This window comes from Malaclemys terrapin, chromosome 14, assembly GCF_027887155.1.
Source record: "Malaclemys terrapin pileata isolate rMalTer1 chromosome 14, rMalTer1.hap1, whole genome shotgun sequence".
Lineage (NCBI taxonomy): Eukaryota > Metazoa > Chordata > Testudines > Emydidae > Malaclemys > Malaclemys terrapin.
The window spans coordinates 42961255-42983662 of NC_071518.1; the positions used below are offsets into that span (position 1 = coordinate 42961255).

At 46.8% G+C, this 22408-nt stretch overlaps 1 protein-coding gene across 1 annotated transcript in view; it reads right to left on the bottom strand.

Annotated features, from left to right (window-relative positions):
• Nucleotides 1–3135: 3135 nt before the first annotated feature.
• RFWD3 (ring finger and WD repeat domain 3) overlaps nucleotides 3136–22408 on the bottom strand; it is a 58225-nt gene continuing 38952 nt past the window's right edge. The window contains exons 9-13 of the mRNA XM_054049314.1: nucleotides 21053–21203; nucleotides 18608–18784; nucleotides 9377–9591; nucleotides 8640–8857; nucleotides 3136–4790 (exon numbers count right to left, since the gene is read on the bottom strand). Of these exons, the coding sequence (XP_053905289.1) occupies nucleotides 4647–4790; nucleotides 8640–8857; nucleotides 9377–9591; nucleotides 18608–18784; nucleotides 21053–21203 (905 nt within the window). The 3' untranslated portion in view covers nucleotides 3136–4646. The remainder of the gene's footprint in view (nucleotides 4791–8639; nucleotides 8858–9376; nucleotides 9592–18607; nucleotides 18785–21052; nucleotides 21204–22408) is intronic.

Consider the following 22408-nt stretch of genomic DNA (forward strand, 5'->3'; position numbering starts at 1 on the left):
TGTGGGTGCCTCAGTTTCCCCTAAGCAGTTCTCAAGTATCTAGGTGGTGGGATAAGGGTGTGTGATTGTTGCAGAGCCTTAGAGGGCCAGTGTGATGCTGTCTGCATAGAGAATGGCCGATACTCTGTCTCCTGGCAACTGATGGCCTGGGCCCCTCCCCTGCAAGGTGCCAACTGAAGGTGTTGGAGAACAAAGATCAGGTGACCTCCTGGCCCGGAAAAGAGACAAAGGCCAGAGGAGGAGCTGGAGGGGGTTTCAGTTTGGAGTTGGCTGAGGAAAGAGGGAGGCCCAGGCCCAGACCCGGGGTCTAGCCTCCCTGGCCCCAAGATGGACCTGACTTAGGGGTCCAGTTTCTGTACCTACAAGCTCTGTTTTGGACTGCGTTCCTGTTGTCTAATAAACCTTCTGTTTCACTGGCTGGCTGATAGTCACATCTGACTGTGGAGTTGGGGTGCAGGGCCCCCTGGCTTCCCCAGGAACCCCGCCTGTGCAGACTCGCTGTGGGAAGCGCACAGTGAGGAAGGGGATGCTGAATGCTCCGAGGCCAGACCCAGGAAGGTTGAAGCTGCGTAAGCTTCTTGCCCTGGAGACAGTCTGCTCAGAGAGAGGAGTCATGCTCCCCTACAGTCTTGACTGGCTTCATATGGAGTAGTTCCAGAGCATCACCCGGTGACTCCGTGACAGTGCCCATAGGTCCCAGTATGGCCAGTTTGGTGGGAGGGCCATTGGGGAGGCATCCATTGAGGGGGTTGCCACACTGTGAGTTGTAGCCCTGAGGTTCCAGGTTTGGGTGATGAATGGCATGGGGTGCCCAACCCTACAGCCACTTCATCCTCCTCATCGCTTGAGAGAGGAGGGGCTGAGCCAGCAGGTGTAGCTGTGAGACTCATGGCTGCTCTGGCTGGGGTGCTGTCTGTGCCGAAGAGGCGTGCCCAGGGTGGAGGCAACGAAAAGGTCTGCCTGGCTAACCAAATTTTGCGGCACTGGGAAGTTAGGTGCAGGCATAGGAGGCGCACAGAGGTTAGTCAGCGTCTGTGCTGCCGGTACTGTGGGCTTGCTGTAATATATAGGAACAGCAGGTGGCGCCATAGCACTGCTTGGTGCTGAGGGCTTCAGCTCTCTAGGCTCTGAGGGAACAGGTAGTCACAGCCAAACTAAGCCTGTCTTAGAGCTAGACTGCACCGGGTCTTTCGCTCCTCAGGTTGCCTCTGCACTGGACGAACCCGGTGCCATGTGGGCAGAGGCTCTGCGTGCCGACGGTACTGGGGAGGATTTAGCGGTCGGAGATCGCTTTTTACATGGTTTGTCTCCCCGGGGGGAGGAGTGAGACCGCGCTTCTTTCTTTTCATGGGGGTTGGATCCTTTGTGCTCATCTTAGAGGAGGATCCCATGTCCGACAGGGCAGTTGGTGGGTGAGGGAGCCAGTAGGGAGGGGTCCCCTGCTAAGGGTCAGAGGCAGGACACAGGGATTTCTCCATAAGCAAGTTTGAGCTGGAGTTCCCTAGCCTTTCAGGTCCTTGCCGTTAGGGTGACCAGATGTCCTGATTTTATATGGACAGTCCCGATCTTGGGTCTTTTTCTTATATAGGCTCCTATTATCCCCCCACCCCCCGTCCTGATTTTTCACACTTGCTGTCTGGTCATCCAACTTGCCATTAACTTTTTGCAGTGGTGGCACTTCTGCATAACGTGAGTCTCCCCCAAGCAGTGAATACACTGGTATTGACAGTCTACGGGTGAGGCAATGTTTAAGCCTGGGGAGCCAGGCATAGTCATTTGAAGAGAGTCTCTGGTGGTGGTTGTATTTGTTTTTTTAGATGGAAAGACAGGAACCCCACAGGGAACAGGAAGGGGTAATTTTGGGCAAAAAGAAAAGGAAAAAGTATTCTGAGGAAGATTATTCTGAGGTGCTGCTGTTGTTCCGACCGAAGCCAACTGCGGCAAAGAAGAAACTGGGTGATGGTTGGCTGCACGCAATACCCACTCAGAGCAGCACGAGTTGGCTGCAGCAAGTGCATAGCCAACCAGGGCACTGCTACCTTAAATCTCCGACTAGAAGTGCAGGGGCACTCAAACACCTAAAAGTGGAGCACCCACAGGGACAGTCCTCGAAGAAGATCATCAATTGTCCCTCTAGGCAGCTGTCCATGCCTCCATATTTTCCTGTACAATCCCCAATCATTTCTACAATATCATTTTGCTTTGTCAATATAAAATCTGCTGCAAAACTGAAAGATGGCGGTCAGCGTAAGACAAATTGATTTTGATATGTTTCACAGTAGCAACCGTGCTAGTCTGTATCCACAAAAAGAACAGGAGTACTTGTGGCACTAGAGAGACTAACAGCCCTTTCTTCTTTCCACACTAGCCTGCCAAAGGCACCTCGGCCCCCTCCTAGAGAGCAGGTTACCCCCAACACTACACAATGGGAGTGACTCTCTGCTCACTCAGTAACACACTTAAAGGTGGCAATTTTGCAACAGAAAAGCTTCAAAAACAGACTCCAACAAGAAACTGCTGAACTTGAATTAATATGCAAAACTAGATACCATTAATTTGGGCTTGAATAGAAACTGGGAGTGGCTGGGTCATTACACAAATTGAATCTATTTCCCCATGTTAAGTATCCTCACACAGTTTTGTCAACTGTCTGAAATGGGCCATCTTGATTCTCACTACAAAAGTTTTTTTTCTCCTGCTGATAATAGCTCATCTTAATTAATCAGCCTCCTAGAGTTGGTAGGACAACTCCCACCTTTTCATGTTCTCTGTATGTATATATATCTTTTTACTATATGTTCCATTCTATGCATCTGATGAAGTGGGCTGTAGCCCACGAAAGCTTATGCTCAAAGAAATTTGTTAGTCTCTCAGGTGCCACAAGTACTCCTGTTGATTTTGATATGGAAACCACCACAGGGGATTCAATTTTCACATTACATTCACTAGAAGCCTCTATTAGTAAATATACCTGAAACTCCCACATCCAATCTGGAAGTCCTATCAAATGTATGGATCCTTGCCAGAGTACACGGAGCCTTGTTTATAATTCATCTAGATGGAAGCACATCTCTAAAGCGCACATTTCACAGGGTCAGACAGTTACATCAGCAGAAGCAGGTTCTATAATGATAAATGCTTTATTTTTCACATCACATAAAAATAGAGGAACAAAATATCACACAGAAAGATAGATAATTAAATGGAGATGTGTATATTTTACATAATCTTATTTTTAAAGAAGAGATGCACAAAGGAAATTCATATCCCTGCAAGTTTTAGAAAGGAAAGTTATTCTGTGGATTTAAATAGCAACACACTGGATCTGGTAACACGAAAGATGCCGTTTACACAGACTGACACAAGGAACAGTGCCCGGGGACAGGTTCCCCATACAGAGAAACTGTCTTGCAACTTGTGTAACATTCTTGATAGTTTGCCTTTGGCAAATACAAATATGAAATGTAAATCCTGTTCATCCCCAAGTCAGAAAATGAAATGTCCTTACTCACAGGAACACGTGGGCTGAGAATCAGTCTGCAAACTTGGCACGCAAACCCCTTGGCTCACCCCCCACCCCACCAACTCTTTATGGGGAATTCTGGTTCAGACTCACCTCTAAGATGTGCAGAATTGTGCCACAGACACGGATGACTGGGACCATTCTGTGACCCTCTGGTGAAAATCAATTTGGAACAAAGCAGCCAACATTTTCTCTTTCTTGTTTTTCAATTCTGTTCAGCCATCTGAGCCTTAGGCAAGGTTAACATGAATTGCAACTACCATCAAAAGGCACAAAAAAGTCTCCCCACCCCACCCTATTGCCAACTTTCTCCAGACAAAAGACAGTTCTATGACATTTGGACTGGGCTGCGCCTAAAGAGGAGGCAAGGTTCATACTATATGCATATGAAAATGCAGAAGAAAAGTGTTCTCACTCCAGTCCCACAACTATCTTCTCCATGGCAAAGACTAATGGCACAGAGTTGGCTATACCTGATTGATGGAAAAGCCTCACCAAGCTTGCTTTGCCCCGAAGCCTCAAAAAGAGGATAGGAACAGCTGAGTAAGTCCTTTACAGGACATGTCCACAACATTCCTGGGAAAATGCCCATCTAAGTACAAGGTTGCAGCCAAACTGCTACTTAAAGCCCCCTTCATCATGCAGCAAGGCCAGTAGGACTGCAAAGTACAGGGGGCGTCTCAGAAGTTCCTTTCCTTTGGGTCATTCTCTGAAGGGGTTTGCAAGTCCCAGCAAGGGGGGAGGAGGAGTCAGGGGAGGGGGAGTTATAACACTGCGCAGCTGGAGACAGGCCAAGTGTGAGCACTACATTGAGGCAGGCTGCCAGTTTGCCTGAGAAGAGAGAAAACTGACCTCGGGATCAACTGAAGGAATAAAGACAGATTAAAAATTACGGTAGGGGAGAAAAGACAAAACACCAGTGCTCCAGGCACCATTGTGTCCCAGGTCCTGAATGCACCAACATGAGAGGTGCCGTGGCAGTTCCTGTCCCGTGAGCAACACATGCAGGAAGCCGAGCCTGGGGCCATGCTGCTGTGGTGGGACAGCAGGGAATTTGTTGGAATTTGTAGTTTAGCAGCACGTTTTGGAAGCTCCTCTCTGCAGAAGGCTTACAAAGCCTTTTTCACTCCCACTTGTAGAACTTCACCATCTTCTCAGTGAGAGTGGCCAGGAAGTTATTGCGGTTCACTGTGAAGGGGCAGATGTCCAGCACAGGTAGGTCAGTTTGTAGCTTCTGCAGTAAGGAGCCACTTCCAGCATCCCATACCTGTGAAGTACAAAGGTCAGTCACCACAGTTCTCACCTCCCACTCAGCCTTATTTCTAATGTTGCTGGTGGGAAGCAGCCCCCTCTTCAGAGAAACATCCCAGATAGCTTAGCCATTTCCAACAGCTTCCCCAGCCTGCAGAGACTCACTTTTGAGCCAATAAGCTTGCCATTAGCCTCCTCTCTGGCAGGTCAGATAATCAGAGACATGAGTTTAGAGGTGCCACCTGAATGTGGCTGTGCAAGGTGCTGCCATTCAAAACAATTCTCATAAAACCAATCCACCCAGAAGTGGTTTCAAGATGCCATGAACAGAAAGTGCAAGGTTTAGGAATACACGAACAACTTGATCCAGGAAACACTTCATTGTAAAAATGGGCTGGTGCAGAAGCAGCAGGGCCAGCAATGCCAAGTGTGATCAAAGATGAGAAATAAAAATGAAAACAAGTTCCTTCACTGTCACACTGACAATGATAAGACAACCCTCAGGACAACCGTAAGACTAGACTATTTGAAAAAGCTTGACATTTTCTTCTCCAGTCTTAGGTTGGACGTGCAGGTCAGGCAGTGTAAGCAGGATATAAAAGCAGGTCAAGAGTTAGTCTGGTGGGCATTAATGCCCTGATCCTGCAAGCTACTTTGCACTAGGGGCTATAGGTCTCAGACAGAGCCACAGGAAAGTCAAAATACAAAGCAGAAGGCACACGTTTGGAGTCAAACAATCACTCACTTCTGTGTTCTTAGTAGCCTGTGCTAACTCAGGGAAAATAGAAAGTGGGCAAGGCTGGTCATTTGTGATGAGGCAGTCTGATTTTTGCTTTTTAAAGTTTTTCTTAAAACATGACCCATGGTTCAGTAATCCTGTACAAAGTTCCTTTAGCTTGCATTTCCCACAAAAAATTCAACACTTACTTCTGCGAAAGTCAATGAATGTAGGGCTGGGGCAAGGTGAGGGAGTGCAGGATGTGGGAGGGGGTGCAGTGTGCAGGAAGGGGCTCAGGGCAAGGGGTTGGGGCAGAGGAGGGGTGTGGGGTGTACAAGGGGGATCGGGGAAGGGGGTTGGGGTCCAGGAGGGGGTGCGGAGTGTGGAAAAGGGGCTCAGGGCAGGGGTGCAGAGTGCAGGAGGGGTTCTGGGTGTGGGCTCTGGCCTGACATCACTTACCTAGGGTTACCATACGTCCGGATTTTCCCGGACATGTCCGGCTTTTGGGGGCTCAAATCCCCGTCCGGGGGGAAATCCCCAAAAGCCGGGCATGTCCGGGAAAATCGGGAGGGAAGGAGGGCTCGGTGGTGTTCGGCCGGGGCCTCTTTGGCTGGGGTTGGCGGTGCGGGGCCGGGGTCGGGGGCATGGTGCCAGGCGCGCGGTGCCGGGCGGGGAGCCGGGGGGCTGGGAGCCGGTCCGGGCCCGGGAGCCGGTCCGGGAGCCAGGCCCGCGGGGCCGGGAGCCGGTCCGGGGTCCCGGGCCCGCGGGGCTGGGAGCCGGGGGGCTGGGAGGCCGGGCCCGCGAGCTGGTCCGGGGTTGCGGGACCGGGGGCGCGGTGCCGGGGTCCAGGGGTGCGGGGCCAGGCCGGACCGGGAGCCGGGGTCGCGGGTCCGCGGAGCCGGGGGGTGCGCCAGGCCGCCGGGGGCCGGCAGTGCTGGGCGGGCTGGGGGTGCTTGGCCGGGGGCCCGGGGTGCTCGGCTAGGGGCTGGGGACCGGCAGTGCTGGGCGGGCCGGGGGTGGTCGGCCGGGGGCCGGGCCCGGCACCCCAGGGCCCGAGCTGACCCAGGCTGGAAACGCCGGGGGGGCTAGCCTGGGCCGCGCCTCCTCCCCCTTACCTGCTTCAGGCTTCCCGTGAATCAAATGTTCGCGGGAAGCAGGGGAGGGGGCAGAGACTTTGGGGAAGGGGCGGAGTTGGGGCGGGGACGGGGCTGGGGGCGGGGCCCCGTGGAGTGTCCTCCTTTTGGAGGCACAAAATATGGTAACCCTAACTTACCCACAGCAGCTCCGGAGTGGCAGTTGCGCACAGTGGGGCTCAGGCAGGCTCCCTACCTGCCCTGGCCCCGCACCGCTCCCAGAAGCAGCCAGCACCATGTCCCTGCGGCCCCTGGGGGAATGAGGGGGAGCAGAGGGCACCGCATACCTCACCCGAAGCTCCCATTGGCTGTGGTTTCCTGTTCCCGGCCCATGGGAGCTGCGGGGGGTGGTGCCTGCAGGCGAGGGCAACACACAGAGCCTTCTGCCCCCAGGGGCTGAAGGGACATGGTGCTGGCTGCTTCTGGGAGCGGTGCGGGGCCCGCGCTGCCACATGGGTGGTAATCCCGTGGGCCAGATCCAAAGTCCTGATGGGCTGGACCCGGCCCGTAGTTTGCCCACCCCTGGCCTAAGTCCTACCCAAAAAACTGTGCTTCCACAGAGTATTCCTGTTCTTTGATATGTGATTATGTGTACAGTTAACAGAAGATCTATAAACCCATGTAATTTAGGAATATTACATGCTTCATCAAGACAAGACCTATATTTATCAATAGCATGTGTGTGTTATGGTTACTCTTACTGGAAAGAATTTTAGTAATACTATTTAATGCATTAAAAAAAAAAAGCTTGTGCACAGATTTTGCAAGGGGAGGGGATTGAAGTTAAAACTGTGATTTTTCCTACAAACCCCCCCCCCAATCCCCCCGCTTTAATAATAGGATATGGAGCCTCTCACTTCTGTGACTTCTTCAATTCCAGCCTGGGTTTACTGTGACTATGAGCTACCAACTAGCAGCTCTTCAGCCTATGGGAGATAATGGATTGAGACGTAACAATTTCTCCATCTGGTCAGGATCTACAAGAACCCTCGTTGTTTGTTTCAGAGAAGACATGGAGAATGAACCATCTTCACTCCTAGAGAAGGTCCCTGCAAGTCAGTGTTTAGTCACATTGACAGGGCAATGTGGATGAAGCACTATAGTTTCTTGTGCTGTTCTCTAACCACAGAACAATTACATCAGTCTCCAACAGCTGTTAAGCTAGCACTTTTCCCCAATATTTTATTGCTCCCAAGGAAGGCTGGATGGACCAATTGTCTACCACACCCCTTATGTAAGCAAGAGGTTTGCTTTAGGGCTGTAGCCATAGCATTTTAAATGTATCTAAATGCCAAGGTACACTCTTACCTTGGAGGCTGAAGTCCTCCTTCAACCTCAGAACAAACACCACACAGATGGCAGCAGTACAAGTCTTCCTCCACTGTCCCCTGCCAACCTGTCTCAACCCTAACCTGATGGGACCATCTCTAGGCGGGAAGTTCAGTCCCTGGGCTGCCATAGACCATATCGTAAGAAGTGATGTTGCAACTCAGCAGGCTTGAAACTCTTCCCTGTGAGTTGGTATTGAGCTAGTGTGCCAGCATGCTGCTACTGTAAGTGGCATTCTACCGGCAGGGGTACCATTTGTACAACATGACATTTTCTTTGAAGGAAGGTGTTAATTCCTAGGCCATTGCCAGAGTCTATCATGGCTAATTACATTCTGCCTACCTACATTCCTCCAGTAGGAAGCAGTGACAAGTTTACTACAGGGGCAACCTGCCTATATTTAAATGAACTTAAGGACACAGCATTTAGTTTTGTGCATTGCTGGTTTACAGACTAAAGCTGTATCTCCAAATTGCCAGGGAGTTAGCCAGTCCCACAAGTATGGAAAGTTAATGTACGTACGTACACACGTACGTACACACCCACACACACACACCCCTACCTCTGTTACCCACAATGCAAGTTCCATCAGACTGGATTTAACAACGTTGGGACAGATAAGGTTTCCCTCCTAAGCACTGCAATAAAACACTGCCCGGTGAAAATGAAAGGAAAAAGGAAATACCATAGCAGAGTTTGAGGCCTCATCGCCAGCGCACACCAAGATGCTGCCATCCTCCTCTGGACTCTGAAAGATGGCATTTTTGGTCAGCAGTTTGCAGGTGGGCCCAGCACTGAATGTCTGAACTGGGTGACAGGAGCAGACCATGTCGACAGATGCATCCATCAGTTGGCTACAGGACAGTTCCATCACCACACAATGCAGGCAATTGTTGCTCTTATCTGTGGGATGTAGACAAAGGGTAGCGCCACTGACAAGCTGAGTCACTTGCCAAATACAATTTTCCCCAGTGTACAGTAGCCTCTCCAGGAAAAGGCCAGAACTAAGCTACAAAGAGACGAGAATCCTAATACAAACCCACTCAGGGTCACCACAGGGATGGAAGCCCTAGGTAAGAGGCATTGCTGGGCAAAAGAAACAGTCCATTTGTAGCCAGGCATACCAGGCTTCTCCTCCCAACCCCATTTCAGCAGCTTCTCTTCTGTACACGTGCAGCTGCACAAAAAGCTTTACTGTGTCCAAGGGGAGACATGGTACTAGTGTGCTATCCAGGCCTTCGCCTCTGAAAAGTAAAAGCATAATTTCTGCTATGCTCTCAGCTCCCCACGGCTGAGATGCCAGCCTTCCAAAGCTGCCACCAAATCCTGGCACCTCGCAGTGTCTTATGTGGCAGGGCAGAATTACGGCAAACTGATAAAAGCGCTGCATAGAGGGTGCTGTACTTGCACACAATTACTTACTAGGCCTATAAGTTGCAAGGCAGTGCCGAGTGCTGATTTCAGTCTGAATATCAATGCAGCCTCCGGGCTCTAGAGGTAGATGGTGAGGCCGGTAGGAGTTGCTGGCCTTCTGTTCCCAAAAGCAGCCTCCTTCTAAGGTCCCAGCTACTACTCCACCATATGGCAGTGTGGTGGAGGCCATTCGGGGCAGGTAGGACAGGGACACCACAGGACACCTGAAAAGAGAATTTGCGAGAGCCTGTAACACGAGCATTCAGCTTTAACACTTCCAAGCCCCTTCCCAGAGTCTTCATTTCTCCCAGTTGCACTTTTCAAGGGGGGTTCACAGCCAAGTTTCTGATAATTAGCCCTCTTCATCCTTGAGCAGTTTACATAAGTGATCAGAAGCTTTTGGACAAGAATTAAGCAACAACTATTGCTATAAAATGTCCCCTTGAAAGAAAGAAACACCAATTGGATTTAGCAAGCACGTGAGGATGATAGCATGAAATTAAACACAGAATCATAGAATCGTAGGTCTGGAAGGGACCTAGTGAGGTCATCTAGTCCAGTTCCCTGCTCTCATGGCAGGACTAAGTATTATCTAGACCAGTGGTTTTCAAACTTTTTGTACTGGTGACCCCTTTCACACAGCAAGCCTCTGAGTGTGACCACCCCCTTATAAATTAAAAAACGGGGTGGGGAGGAGGGGGGGGGAGAAATTGTAGTTTAATGGGGGCTTAGGGCTATCAGTCCCACAGACCTGACAGCTCAAGCCCCCATGTAACCACCTTGTGACCCCCTGAGGAATCATGACCCTCAGTTTGAGAACCCCTGATCTAGACCATCCCTGACAGGTGTTCGTCTAATCTGCTCTTAAAAATCTCCAGTTATGGAGATTCCACAACCTCCCTAGGCAATTTATTAGGGCTGTCAATTAATCACAGTTAACTCACATGATTAATTCAAAACAATTAATCACGATTAATCGCACTTATAACAATGGAATACCAATTGAAATTTATTAAATATTTTTGGATATGTTTCTATATTTTCAATATTGATTTCAATTACAACACAAAATACAAAGTGCACAGTGCTCACTATATTATTTTTGATTACAAATATATGCATGTAAAATGATAAACAAAAGAAATAGTATTTTTCAATTCACCTCATACAAGTACTGAATTGCAATCTCTTTAAAGTATAACTTACAGGTGCAGATTTATTTTTGGTTACATAACTGCACTCAAAAACAAAACAGTGTAAAACTTCAGAGCCTACAAGTCCACTCAGTCCTACTTCTCATTCTGCCAATCGCCAAGACAAACAAGTTTGTTTACATTTACAGGAGATACTGCTGCCTGCTTCTTATTTACAATGTCACCTGAAAGTGAGAACAGACATTGTCATGGCACTTTTGTAGCTGGCACTGCAAGGTATTTACATGCCAGATATGCTATACATTAGCATGCCCCTTCATGCTTCGGACACCATTCCAGAGGACACGCTTCCATGTTAAGATTGCTCATTAAAAAAATAATGCATTAATTAGATTTGTGACTGTACTCTTTGGGGGAGAATTGTACATCTCCTGCTCTGTTTTACCCGCATTCTGCATACATTTCATATTATAGCAGTCTCGGATGATAACCCAGCACATGTTAGTTTTAAGAACACTTTCACAGAAGATTTGACAAAACGCAGCGAAGGTACCAATGTGAGATTTCTAAAAATAGCTACAGCACACAACCCAAGGTCTGAGTAAGAATCAGAAGTGTTGTCCAAAATCTGAGAGGGACAAGGTGTGGAGCTTACTTTTAGAAGTCTTAAAAGAGCAATACTCTAATGCGAAAACTACAGAACCCAAATCACCAAAAAAGAAAATCAATCTTCTGCTGGTGGCATCTGACTCTCATGATGAAAATGAACATGTGTTGGTCCGCTCTGCTTTGGATCGTTATCAAGCAAAATCCATTATCAGCATGGAAGCATGTCCTCTGGAATGATGGTTGAACCATAAAGGGACATATGAATCTTTAGCGCATCTGACGCGTAAATATCTTGCAATGCCAGCTAAAACATGCCATGTGAATGCCTGTTCTCACTTTCAGGTGACATTGTAAACAAGAAGCAGGCAGCATTATCACCTGCAAATTGTAATCAACTTTATCTGAGTGATTGGTGACCAAGAAGGAGGACTGAGTGCACTTGTGGGCTCTAAAGTTTTAACATTGTTTTATTTTTGAATGCAGGTTGTTTTTAAAAAAACAACAACACATAATTCTACATTTGTAAGTTCAACTTTCATGGTAAAGAGATTGCACTACAGTACTTGTACGAGGTGAATTGCAAAATACAATTTTGTTTTTTACAGTGCAAATATTTGTAATCAAAAATAAATATAAAGTGAGCACTGTCCACTTCGTATTCTGTGTTGTAACTGAAATGAATATATTTGGAAAATGTAGTAAACATCCAAAAATATTTAAAATAAATGGTATTCTATTGTTTAACATCGTGATTAATTTTTTTAATCGCTTGACAGCCCTACAATTTATTCCAGGGATTAACTACCCTGACAGTTAAGAAAATTTCCCTAATGTCCAACCTAAACCTCACCTGCTGCAATTTAAGCTTCTTGTCCTAACCTGAGAGGTTAAAGAGAACAATCTTTCTCCCTCCTCCCTGTAACATCCTTTGTACTTGAAAACTGTTATGTCCCCTCTCAGTCTTCTCTTTTCCATAGTAAACAAACCCAATTTTTTCAATCTTCCCTCGTAGATTATGTTTTCTAGACCTTTAAACATTTGTGTCACTTCTCTGGACCTTCTCCAATTTATCCACATCTTACCTGAAATGTGGCGCCCAGAACTGGACACAGTACTTCAGTTGAGGCCTAATCAATGCAGAGTACAGCAGAAGAATTACTTCTTGTGTCTTGTTTATAACACTCCTGCTAATACATCCCAGAATGATGTTTGCTTTTTTTGCAACAGTGTTATACTGTTGACTCATATCTAGCTTGTGGTCCACTATGATCCCCAGATCCCTTTTTGCAGTACTCCTTCCTAGGCAGTAATTTCCAGTTTTGTATGTGTGCACCTGACTGTTCCTTCCTAAATGGAGTACTTTGCATTTGTCCTTATTGAATTTCATCCTATTTACTTCAGACAATTTCTCCAGTTTGTCCAGATCATTTTGAATTTTTATCCTATCCTCCAAATCACTTGCAACCCCTCATAGCTTGGTATCATCCACTATCTTTATAAGTGTACTCTCTGCGACATCTAAATCACCAATGAAGATATTGAACAGAACCAGACCCAGAACTGATCCATGCGGGACACCACTTGATATGCCCTACCAGCTTGACTAAACCACTGATACTACTCTCTGAACATAAGAAAGGCCGTACCGGGTCAGACCAAAGGTCCATCTAGCCCAGTATCCTGTCTACCGACAGTGGCCAATACCAGGCGCCCCAGAGGGAGTGAACCTAACAGGCAATGATCAAGTGATCTCTCTCCTGCCATCCATCTCCATCCTCTGACAGACAGAGACTAGGGACACCATTTCTTACCCGTCCTGGCTAATAGCCATTAATGGACTTAACTACCATGAATTTATCCAGTTCTCTTTTAAACTCTGTTATAGTCCTAGCCTTCACAACCTCGTCAGGTAAGGAGTTCCACAAGTTGACTGTGCGCTGCGTGAAGAAGAACTTCCTTTTATTTGTTTTAAACCTGCTGCCTATTAATTTCATTTGGTGACCCCTAGTTCTTGTATTATGGGAATAAGTAAATAACTTTTCCCTTATCCACTTTCTCCACATCACTCATGATTTTATATACCTCTATCATATCCCCCCCTTAGTCTCCTCTTTTCCAAGCTGAAGAGTCCTAGCCTCTTTAATCTCTCCTCATATGGGACCCGTTCCAAACCCTTAATCATTTTAGTTGCCCTTTTCTGAACCTTTTCTAGTGCCAGTATATCTTTTTTGAGACGAGGAGACCACATCTGTACGCAGTATTCGAGATGAGGACGTACCATCGATTTATATAAGGGCAATAATATATTCTCAGTCTTATTCTCTATCCACTTTTTAATGATTCATAACATCCTGTTTGCTTTTTTGACTGCCTCTGCACACTGCGTGGACATTTTCAGAGAACTACCCACGATGACTCCAAGATCTTTTTCCTGACTTGTTGTAGCTAAATTAGCCCCCATCATATTGTATGTATAGTTGGGGTTATTTTTTCCAATGTGCATTACTTTACATTTATCCACATTAAATTTCATTTGCCATTCTGTTGCCCAATCACTTAGTTTTGGGAGATCTTTTTGAAGTTCTTCACAGTCTGCTTTGGACTTAATTATCTTTAGCAGTTTAGTATCATCTGCAAACTTTGCCACCTCACTGTTTACCCCTTTCTCCAGATCATTTAGGAATAAGTTGAATAGGATCGGTCGGAGGACTGACCCTTGGGGAACACCACTAGTTACCCCTCTCCATTCTGAGAATTTACCATTTATTCCTACCCTTTGTTCCCGGTCTTTTAACCAGTTCTCAATCCATGAAAGGACCTTCCCTTTTATCCCATGGCAGCTTAATTTACATGAGAGCCTTTGGTGAGGGACCTTGTCAGAGGCTTTCTGGAAATCTAAGTACACTATGTCCACTGGATCCCCCTTGTCCACATGTCTGACCCCTTCAAAGAACTCTAATAGATTAGTAAGACACGATTTCCCTTTACAGAAACCATGTTGACTATTGTTCAACAGTTTATGTTTTTCTATGTGTCGGACAATTTTATTCTTAACTATTGTTTCAACTAATTTGCCCGGTACAGACGTTAGACTTACTGGTCTGTAATTGCCGGGATCACCTCTAGAGCCCTTTTTAAATGTTGGAGTTACGTTAGCTAACTTCCACTCATTGGGTACAGAAACCGATTTAAAGGACAGGTTACAAACCTTAGTTAACAGTTCCGCAACTTCACATTTGAGTTCTTTCAGAACTCTTGGGTGAATGCCATCTGGTCCCGGTGACTTGTTAATGTTAAATTTATCAATTAATTCCAAAACCTCCTCTCATGACACTTCAATCCGTGACAGTTCCTCAGATTTGTCACCTACAAAAGCCAGCTCAGGTTTGGGAATCTCCCTAACATCCTCAGCCGTGAAGACTGAAGCAAAGAATCCATTTAGTTTCTCCGCAATGACTTTATCATCTTTAAGCACTCCTTTTGTATCTCGATCATCCAGGGGCCCCACTGGTTGTTTAGCAGGCTTCCTGCTTCTGATGTATTTAAAAAACATTTTGATATTACCTTTGGAGTTTTTGGCTAGCCGTTCTTCAAACTTCTCTTTGGCTTTTCTTATTACATTCTTGCACTTAATTTGGCAGCGTTTATGCTCCTTTCTATTTGCCTCACTAGGATTTGACTTCCACTTTTTAAAGGAAGTCTTTTTATCTCTCACTGCTTCTTTTACATGGTTGTTAAGCCACGGTGGCTCTTTTTTAGTTCTTTTACTGTGTTTCTTAATTTGGGGTATACATTGAAGTTGGGCCTCTATTATGATGTCTTTAAAAAGCGCCCATGCAGCTTGCAGGGATTTCACTTTAGTCACTGTACCTTTTAACTTCTGTTTAACTAACCCCCTCATTTTTGCATAGTTCCCCCTTTTGAAATTAAATGCCACAGTGTTGGGTTGTTGAGATGTTCTTCCCACCACAGGGACGTTGAACGCTATTGTATTATGGTCACTATTTCTAAGCGGTCCTGCTATAGTTACCTCTTGGACCAGCTCCTGCGCTCCACTCAGGACTAAATCTAGAGTTGCCTCTCCCCTTGTGGGTTCCCGTACCAGCTGCTCCATGAAGCAGTCATTTAAAGTATCGAGAAATTTTATCTCTGCATTTCGTCCTGAAGTGAAATGTTCCCAGTCAATATGGGGATAATTGAAATCCCCCACTATTATTGAGTTCTTAATTTTGATAGCCTCTCTAATTTCCCTTGGCATTTCATCATCACTATCACCGTCCTGGTCAGGTGGTTGATAATAGATCCCTAATGTTATATTCTTATTACAGCATGAAATTTGTATCCATAGAGATTCTATGGAACATGCGGATTTGCTTAAGGTTTTTACTTCATTTGATTGTACATTTTCTTTCACATATAGTGCCACTTGCCCCCCCGCACGACCTGTTCTGTCCTTCCGATATATTTTGTACCCCGGAATGATTGTGTCCCATTGATTACTCTCAGTCCACCAGGTTTCTGTGATGCTTATTATATCAATATCCTCAAAACTGGGAACAGTTTTCCAACAAGTTATGTACCCACCTTATAGTAGCTCCATTTAAGTTGTATTTTCCTAGTTTGTTTATGAGAAGGTTATGAGAGACAGTATCAAAATCCTTGCTAGAGGCAAGATATACCACATAGAATCATAGAATATCAGGGTTGGAAGGGACCAACCCCCTGCTCAAAGCAGGGCCAATCCCCAGACAGATTTTTACCCCAGATCCCTAAATGGTCCCCTCAAGGACTGAACAAACAACCCTGGGTTTAGCAAGGCAATGCTCAAACCACTGAGCTACCCCTCCCCCCCCCATCTACCGCTTCCCCCCATCCACAAGCCTTATTACCCTGTCAAAGAAAGCTATAAGGTTGGTTTGACATGCTGACTGTTACTTATCACCTTATTATCTTCTAGGTGTTTGCAAATTGATTGCTTAATTATTTGCTCCATTATCTTTCCAGGTACTGAAGTTAAGCTGAGTGGTATGTAATTCCCTGAGTTGTCCTTATTCCCCTTTTTATAGATGGGTACTACTTTGCCCTTTTCAGGTCCTCTGGAATCTCTCCTGTCTTCATGAGTTTTCGAAGATAAGATAATCACTAACAGCTCAGCTATCTCCACAGTCAGCTCCTGATGAAGTGAGATACTTGACATTGATCACAGCGCTAATCCCCAAGGCCTAAGCACAAGAATAGCAGCCTTTGGAAGTAATTTACACAATACTACTCAACCTTTCTCTGTTACCCAACGATAATTTTGGCTAAGATTCCGCTACTTCCCCATATCTGAACTAGCAAGGGTGAAATAAAATCCAGAGAGGTAATGATCTTAGTGTTTCAGGGGCTTATGTCCCAACTTTCCTCTATCAAAACAAAAAAATGTAGTCCCATACTACATTTTATAGCCCTACCAATTTTATAGCCGTGAAAAACATGTCACGAACCGTGAAATAAGCCTTTCCCCGTGAAATCTGATCGCCCCAAAATCAGCTGCATTGAGTAGGGACAGGACTTGTCCTTCCCCTGCAAGTTATCGGAGGGAGATCAGACGCACCACCATAGGCAGCGTAGAAGTGAGAGTGGGCTCCAGGCTTCTACCCCCCATGGCTCTGGTCAGGGCTGGGGGCTGCTTGGGCTTCAGCTGGGACTCGGGGCTTCCACCCCTGTGGCTCCTGCCTGGGCTCAGAGACCTGGGCTGGGGGATGCCACCCCCCACAGCTCCAGCCCCCGCAGCTCCTGCCTGGGCTCTGGATGCTTGAGCTCTGGGGCTTCTGCTCCCTCTCCCCTGTGTCTCTTGCCCAGGATCAGGGACCTGGGCTGGGGGCTGCCACCCCCTGCAGTTCCAGCCAAGCTCAGGGCTCCCCCTCCCCCCCCCGACTCCTGTCCAAGCTCCAGGGCTGCTGCTGCCGTTTGTCCCCATCCCCCTCCCCCTCCCCCATGGCTCCTGCCCGGGCTCTTGGTGCTCAAGCTCCGGGGCTTCTGCTCCCTCCCCCAGTGGCTCCCGCCCAGGCTCAACAACCTGAGCTGGGGGCTGCCACCCAGGACTCGGGGCTTTTGCCCCCCACAGCTCCTGCCCTGACTGAGCCGCCCAGGTTCAGGGCTTCTATCCTCACTCCTGGCTCCTGCCCAGGCTTGGGGCTTCAGCACCTGCTGGGGTTCGGGGCTTCCATCCTGTGGCTCCTGCCAGGGCTGTGGCACCCATTTTTCAAATTGTCCAAGGCACTGGGCATGGGCCCCATGGACCAATGTGTTAATCCAGTACTGGCCCCAACTAGCAGGTAGGAGCCCTTAGTTGGGGTGCTCCCAGCAGCGCTGGGGATAGCTGACCTACCTCCACCTCTGGGAGCCTCTCCAGCTGCAGGAAACTCTGCAGTTGCTGCCTTCAGAACTGAGCTCTGAAGGCAGCACAGAAGTGAGTATAGCAATCCTGTAACCCCCCTACAACAGCTTTGGGACCCCCTCCCACAATCCCCTTTTAGATCAGGACCCCACGGTTATAACACCCTGAAATTTCAGATGTAAAATTGTGAAATTGTGATTCTGACCAATTTTAAGACCCTGAGGCTGTGAAATTGACCAAAGTGAACCATGAATTTGGTAGGACCCTACCCATAATGATGGGCATGTAGACATGCCATGTTCCAGGACTGTGGGTAACAATTTACTAATCCTGTAAGAGGTGACCACAAGTCAAAAGGCTGCAATGCCCAAAGAAGCACTTGCAAACACTTTAAAGGACCTGCTCCACCTTGCAACATTACGGAAGCATCAGAGCCAAAACACTAAGGGAACCCTGAAGAAAACTATTTGTATCTTGCCACTATTCCTGTAAGCTGGGCACTGGCTCTCCCTGGGAAAACCTTTTGTACGCCACTACACATATATACTCAGAACGTCTCTTAACGTGTTTAGGAACCAATCATCAAACAACTTGTCCCTGCTACCTATGAAAGAGGACAGTAGGGAGGCAGAACGTAATCAGTCACATTAAATCCTATGCCCTTCCCAGAGTCTAATACCTTATACCAATAGAAGCGCCATGTTGTGAAGAGAATCTAATAGTACTCAGAGGCTCAAACTCAAGTTGTCTGGTATAAGACTTCTCAGCATGCTCCAGACATTGGCAAGCATAGCCCGTTTTAGTGTTCAAACTATACCACACAGCTCCCAGGGAATCCTGACCAGAAATTTGTACTAATATTTAATTCTCAGGTGCAGAATTGCAGAGATGACAGTATCTCAGATTGTTCCATCCCTGCTCCTGGTTCTGAATCTGCCCTGGTTAAGTTATGAGCCAATATTTTTACAGCTTACTGTCAATGTGCACAAAAGATGCTGTTTAATCAGGCGATTATACTCACCTGTGTAAGATGCTACATTTAACTTGCAGTGCACTTGGGATAGAGATTCTGGGATAGAGAGTGTGAAACCATACCTGGACTTCTGAGGAGCTAGTTCCTGGACATGAGAGCTTGTGTCCCTTAGATCATACACCAGGATAGAGCCATTGACAAGCCCAGCATAGATATAATTGGTATCATCAAGGCACCAGCAGCAGCTCCACACAGGGCGGCCGGCATTGTATGACTGGACCACAGTATTTGTTGTCAAACTGTGGAGGCAAAGGAATATGTTGACAATGCAAACTTATACTGTGGGATGAGAAGACTCAGAGTAACACACCCAGCCAACAAATCTAGAATAAAACTCTGCCTAAGGAACTGAATAGTAGGCTGTTCCCCACTACAGATTTTAATCCCCATACTCCAGAAAAGAATCTGAATATAGCTAGTATATCACTGTCAAACTGTCAAAAAGTATAAAGATTTAGCATTCCACCAAAGCATATACAAATCACTTTATATTGGCTGCAGGGATAGGAGTTTCAGACAGATCCTAACTGCTTTGTTGGGAGAGCAGGGTTAAATTACTTGTCTGGAAATAGGAGGAGAAGGCATTGCACTGTGGTCCCAGAATACTGTATATCCCAGAAATTGGGAGCCTCATTCATTAGGATTCCTCACCTTGCTTAGTGATTCTCTTCTGCCTGTTTATTGGAGAGGGCTCAAGTTCTGAGAAACAGCATTTAACACATAAAGCAACTGATTTAAGCAAGTGTTAGAGAGTGAATAGGGTAAACAAAACAGTACAAGTACACACACACAAATATGAATGTCAAAAAATTCTTAATAGTTTGAAGAACACTGCCAGTGGGGGAGTGTATGCTGTGTTTGGGAGAAGGTAGAGGAGCTGAAACAACAGCTGAGGCTGGAGTCACTGAAGAAACTGGAAAGTAAAGTGGATTTTGCATGGAGGGATGTATCAGAGACATGTGGCAAATTGAGATCTAGTAGGGGTGAAAGATAAAGAGGATATCAAAAAAAGAGAATCTGTAGAGTCATTCACCCAAAACAGATATTCAGCACAGAAGGAACCACCGGGGGGGGGGGGGGGGGGGGAGAGTCAGGTGACCCTGATGAAGATTCCAATAGTTGGGAACCAGACAGCAGTGACTTATGTAGAGAACAACGTGTTATGTTTTCTTCCACGTACCAGAACAGGAGATGTAACAAAAAGGACAAAGCACATCCTGGAGAATTCTTATTAGGTGTATGCAAATGGCAACAAGTGATTAGAGAAGGGAAGTTGACACAGTCAAGCAACCTGAGGGACCAATGAAGGGAAAGTGAAGAGTAGGTTGAAGCAGGCAATCTTCTGAGAGAACATTCTGGTATCAAGCAAAAGTGAAGACTGGATACAACTTGTTGGAGACCAACTGATGGACGTATCAGTAGTGTAAAGAGGAAGGTTGGGTATCAAGCACTGGTATAAATTCTGTGATGAGTGGCAACTACTTGCATTAAACTGTTTCCAGTTATGCAAGAGTACCAACCTTACAGGCTCAGAACTTACACACTGGGTTTGAAGTAGGCAGGAAGGGGGAACTTGTTTAACTCAAAAGTATCTGACATATTCCACCATATAGACAATAGGAATGGGAAAAAACTTTCTTAACTGTGTATACATGTATGCCAAGAGCATGAAGAACTGGAAGAGACATCGACCTCACACCCTAGAGGGCATAACTGTAGCCTGTCATAACTGAAAAGAGAAATGTTAAGTCGAGTAGCACTGGATCTCAAGATGTTTAGTCAGTCAGTGAGAAATACTGATATAGATAGTATGGAGTAAGGAGACAAAATACCCCAACATCACAATACTCAATGGGCATCTGCTACAGACTACCAGTACTGGAGGAATACATCCCACCTATCCTGTGGGATTCCTCTACCCCAGCATGTTCTTTTAAGTCTACCAGCCCAGCTGTAGAGATGTATTGTTCCTACATTATTGGGACAGCAGTTTTCAGAAGTGCTGCTTGGTGCTCTGTCCATGTGCTTCAAGTGTGTGCAGCTCAGCCTTGATTAGAAGTTTCAAATTAGAGCAACCTTCTGAGGAGTAGGGAACAGACACAGAGGAAAATAGTAAAAACCCTGATCCTAGATCAAAGAGAATCAAGCAGGAAGTAAAAGTCACACTAGCAGATAACGTTACATCTGTACCACAAGATACAGCTGATCTGTGCTGTCTTACTTTCAAAGCTGTACCCAGAGATGCCACTGGGAGGAGGGACCAGGAAAAGGTAGGGCCATAGTCCCTTCCTCATTCAAGGGACTAGGAAGTGAGAACAATTCATCAGGTTAATGCCCACATTCCAGAAGACGGATGAAGCTCAAACTGAGATCTGTTCTCAACTCCCTGCAAGAAAGAAAAAATGGGTGCTCCAAAGCGCACACAGAGGTGAGCTACAGATAAAGCCAAACCCTGGAAAATGTGAAGGGCAGATGGGGTGGACTGCCCCTGTTCAGCAGCAGCACACCTGGTAAGTTTGAGTGTGTGGTCCAAAGCAGCAGACAGCAGCAAGCCATCTGTTCGATTACTGAAGGCCAGTCCCCGGATCTGCTTACTGTGGATGGGAATGTACTGACTGCTCTTCAGGTTGGCAGCACTCATCATCTTAACGCCACAACCTGTCATGAAGAAAGGACAAAGCTGATCAGTCAGATACTGTGTATGCTGGTGACTACATCAAGTTATTGGGGTGTCTGGCTTTAATCCATGGTCTCACTTCAGAGCTACAGTATCTATGCTGAACTTGTAGGGAGCAATGTGCACAGGAAGGGTAGGTATCTTGTTCTGGAGATCAATCACTACGGAACTCCTTATTCTGCTCCTCCAGGCGTTCTGGTCAGTGCGACAGAACTCATGAGAATTTCAGCATTAGTAACATGATCTGTCAGTTGCTCTCGACTCAGGTCCTAGACATTCTAGCCAAATTAAACAAATCCCAATGCTCAGTGTGGCTGGAGCTCTATACAGGATGATAATGAACTTTCAAAGAATAATTACCAGTAAACTGTTCACCTGTACTCTAAAAATGTCACTATACAGGAGTTGTATTCAGATATTACTGAGCCAGAGAGCTGTCACTATATAGAAGCTAAGATGACTAAGGTGAATTGAGAAGCTGTTCAGAAAGAAGAGGAAGTCACTCACTTCATGCAGTAACTGACGTTCTTCGAGGTGAGTGTCCCTGTGGGTGCTCCACTCCGGGTCAAGGTGCATCCCTGCACCTTTGATCAGAGATTTTTGCAGCAGTTCCCGTACGGGCCTCGTGCGCTGCCAGTGCTTGAACAGCATGCGCACAGCCCTGACTCCTCAGTTCCTTCTCTACAACGGAGCCTGCTCCAAACTCCAAAGTAGAGGGGAAGAGGATGAGTAGTTGAGCACCCACAGGGACACTCATCTCGAAGAGCATCAATTACTGCACAAGGTGAGCAACCTCCTCTTCTCCTTTGAGAGATGTCCCTGTGGGTGCTCCACTCCAGGTGACTGAAAAGCGGTATCTCTTAGGATGGTCAGGATTTCGGATCTGGTAAGAAAGATAAGGTAAGATAAGACAGCTCGACCTAGTCAGGTGTCCGATGAAGGACCCTGCATGAGAGCGTAATGTTTAGCAAACACAAGGTCCGACGCCCAAGTGGCCGCCTTGCATATGTCGGAAAGCGGGACATTGCTGAGAAATGCTACGGAAGTGGACATGGATCTAGTAGAGCAGTGGTTTTCAAACTTTTTTCCTGGTGATCCAGTTGAAGAAAATTGTTGATGCCCGCGACCCAACGGAGTTGGGGATGAGGGGTTTGGGGTGTGGGAGGGGCTCAGGGCTGGGGCAGAG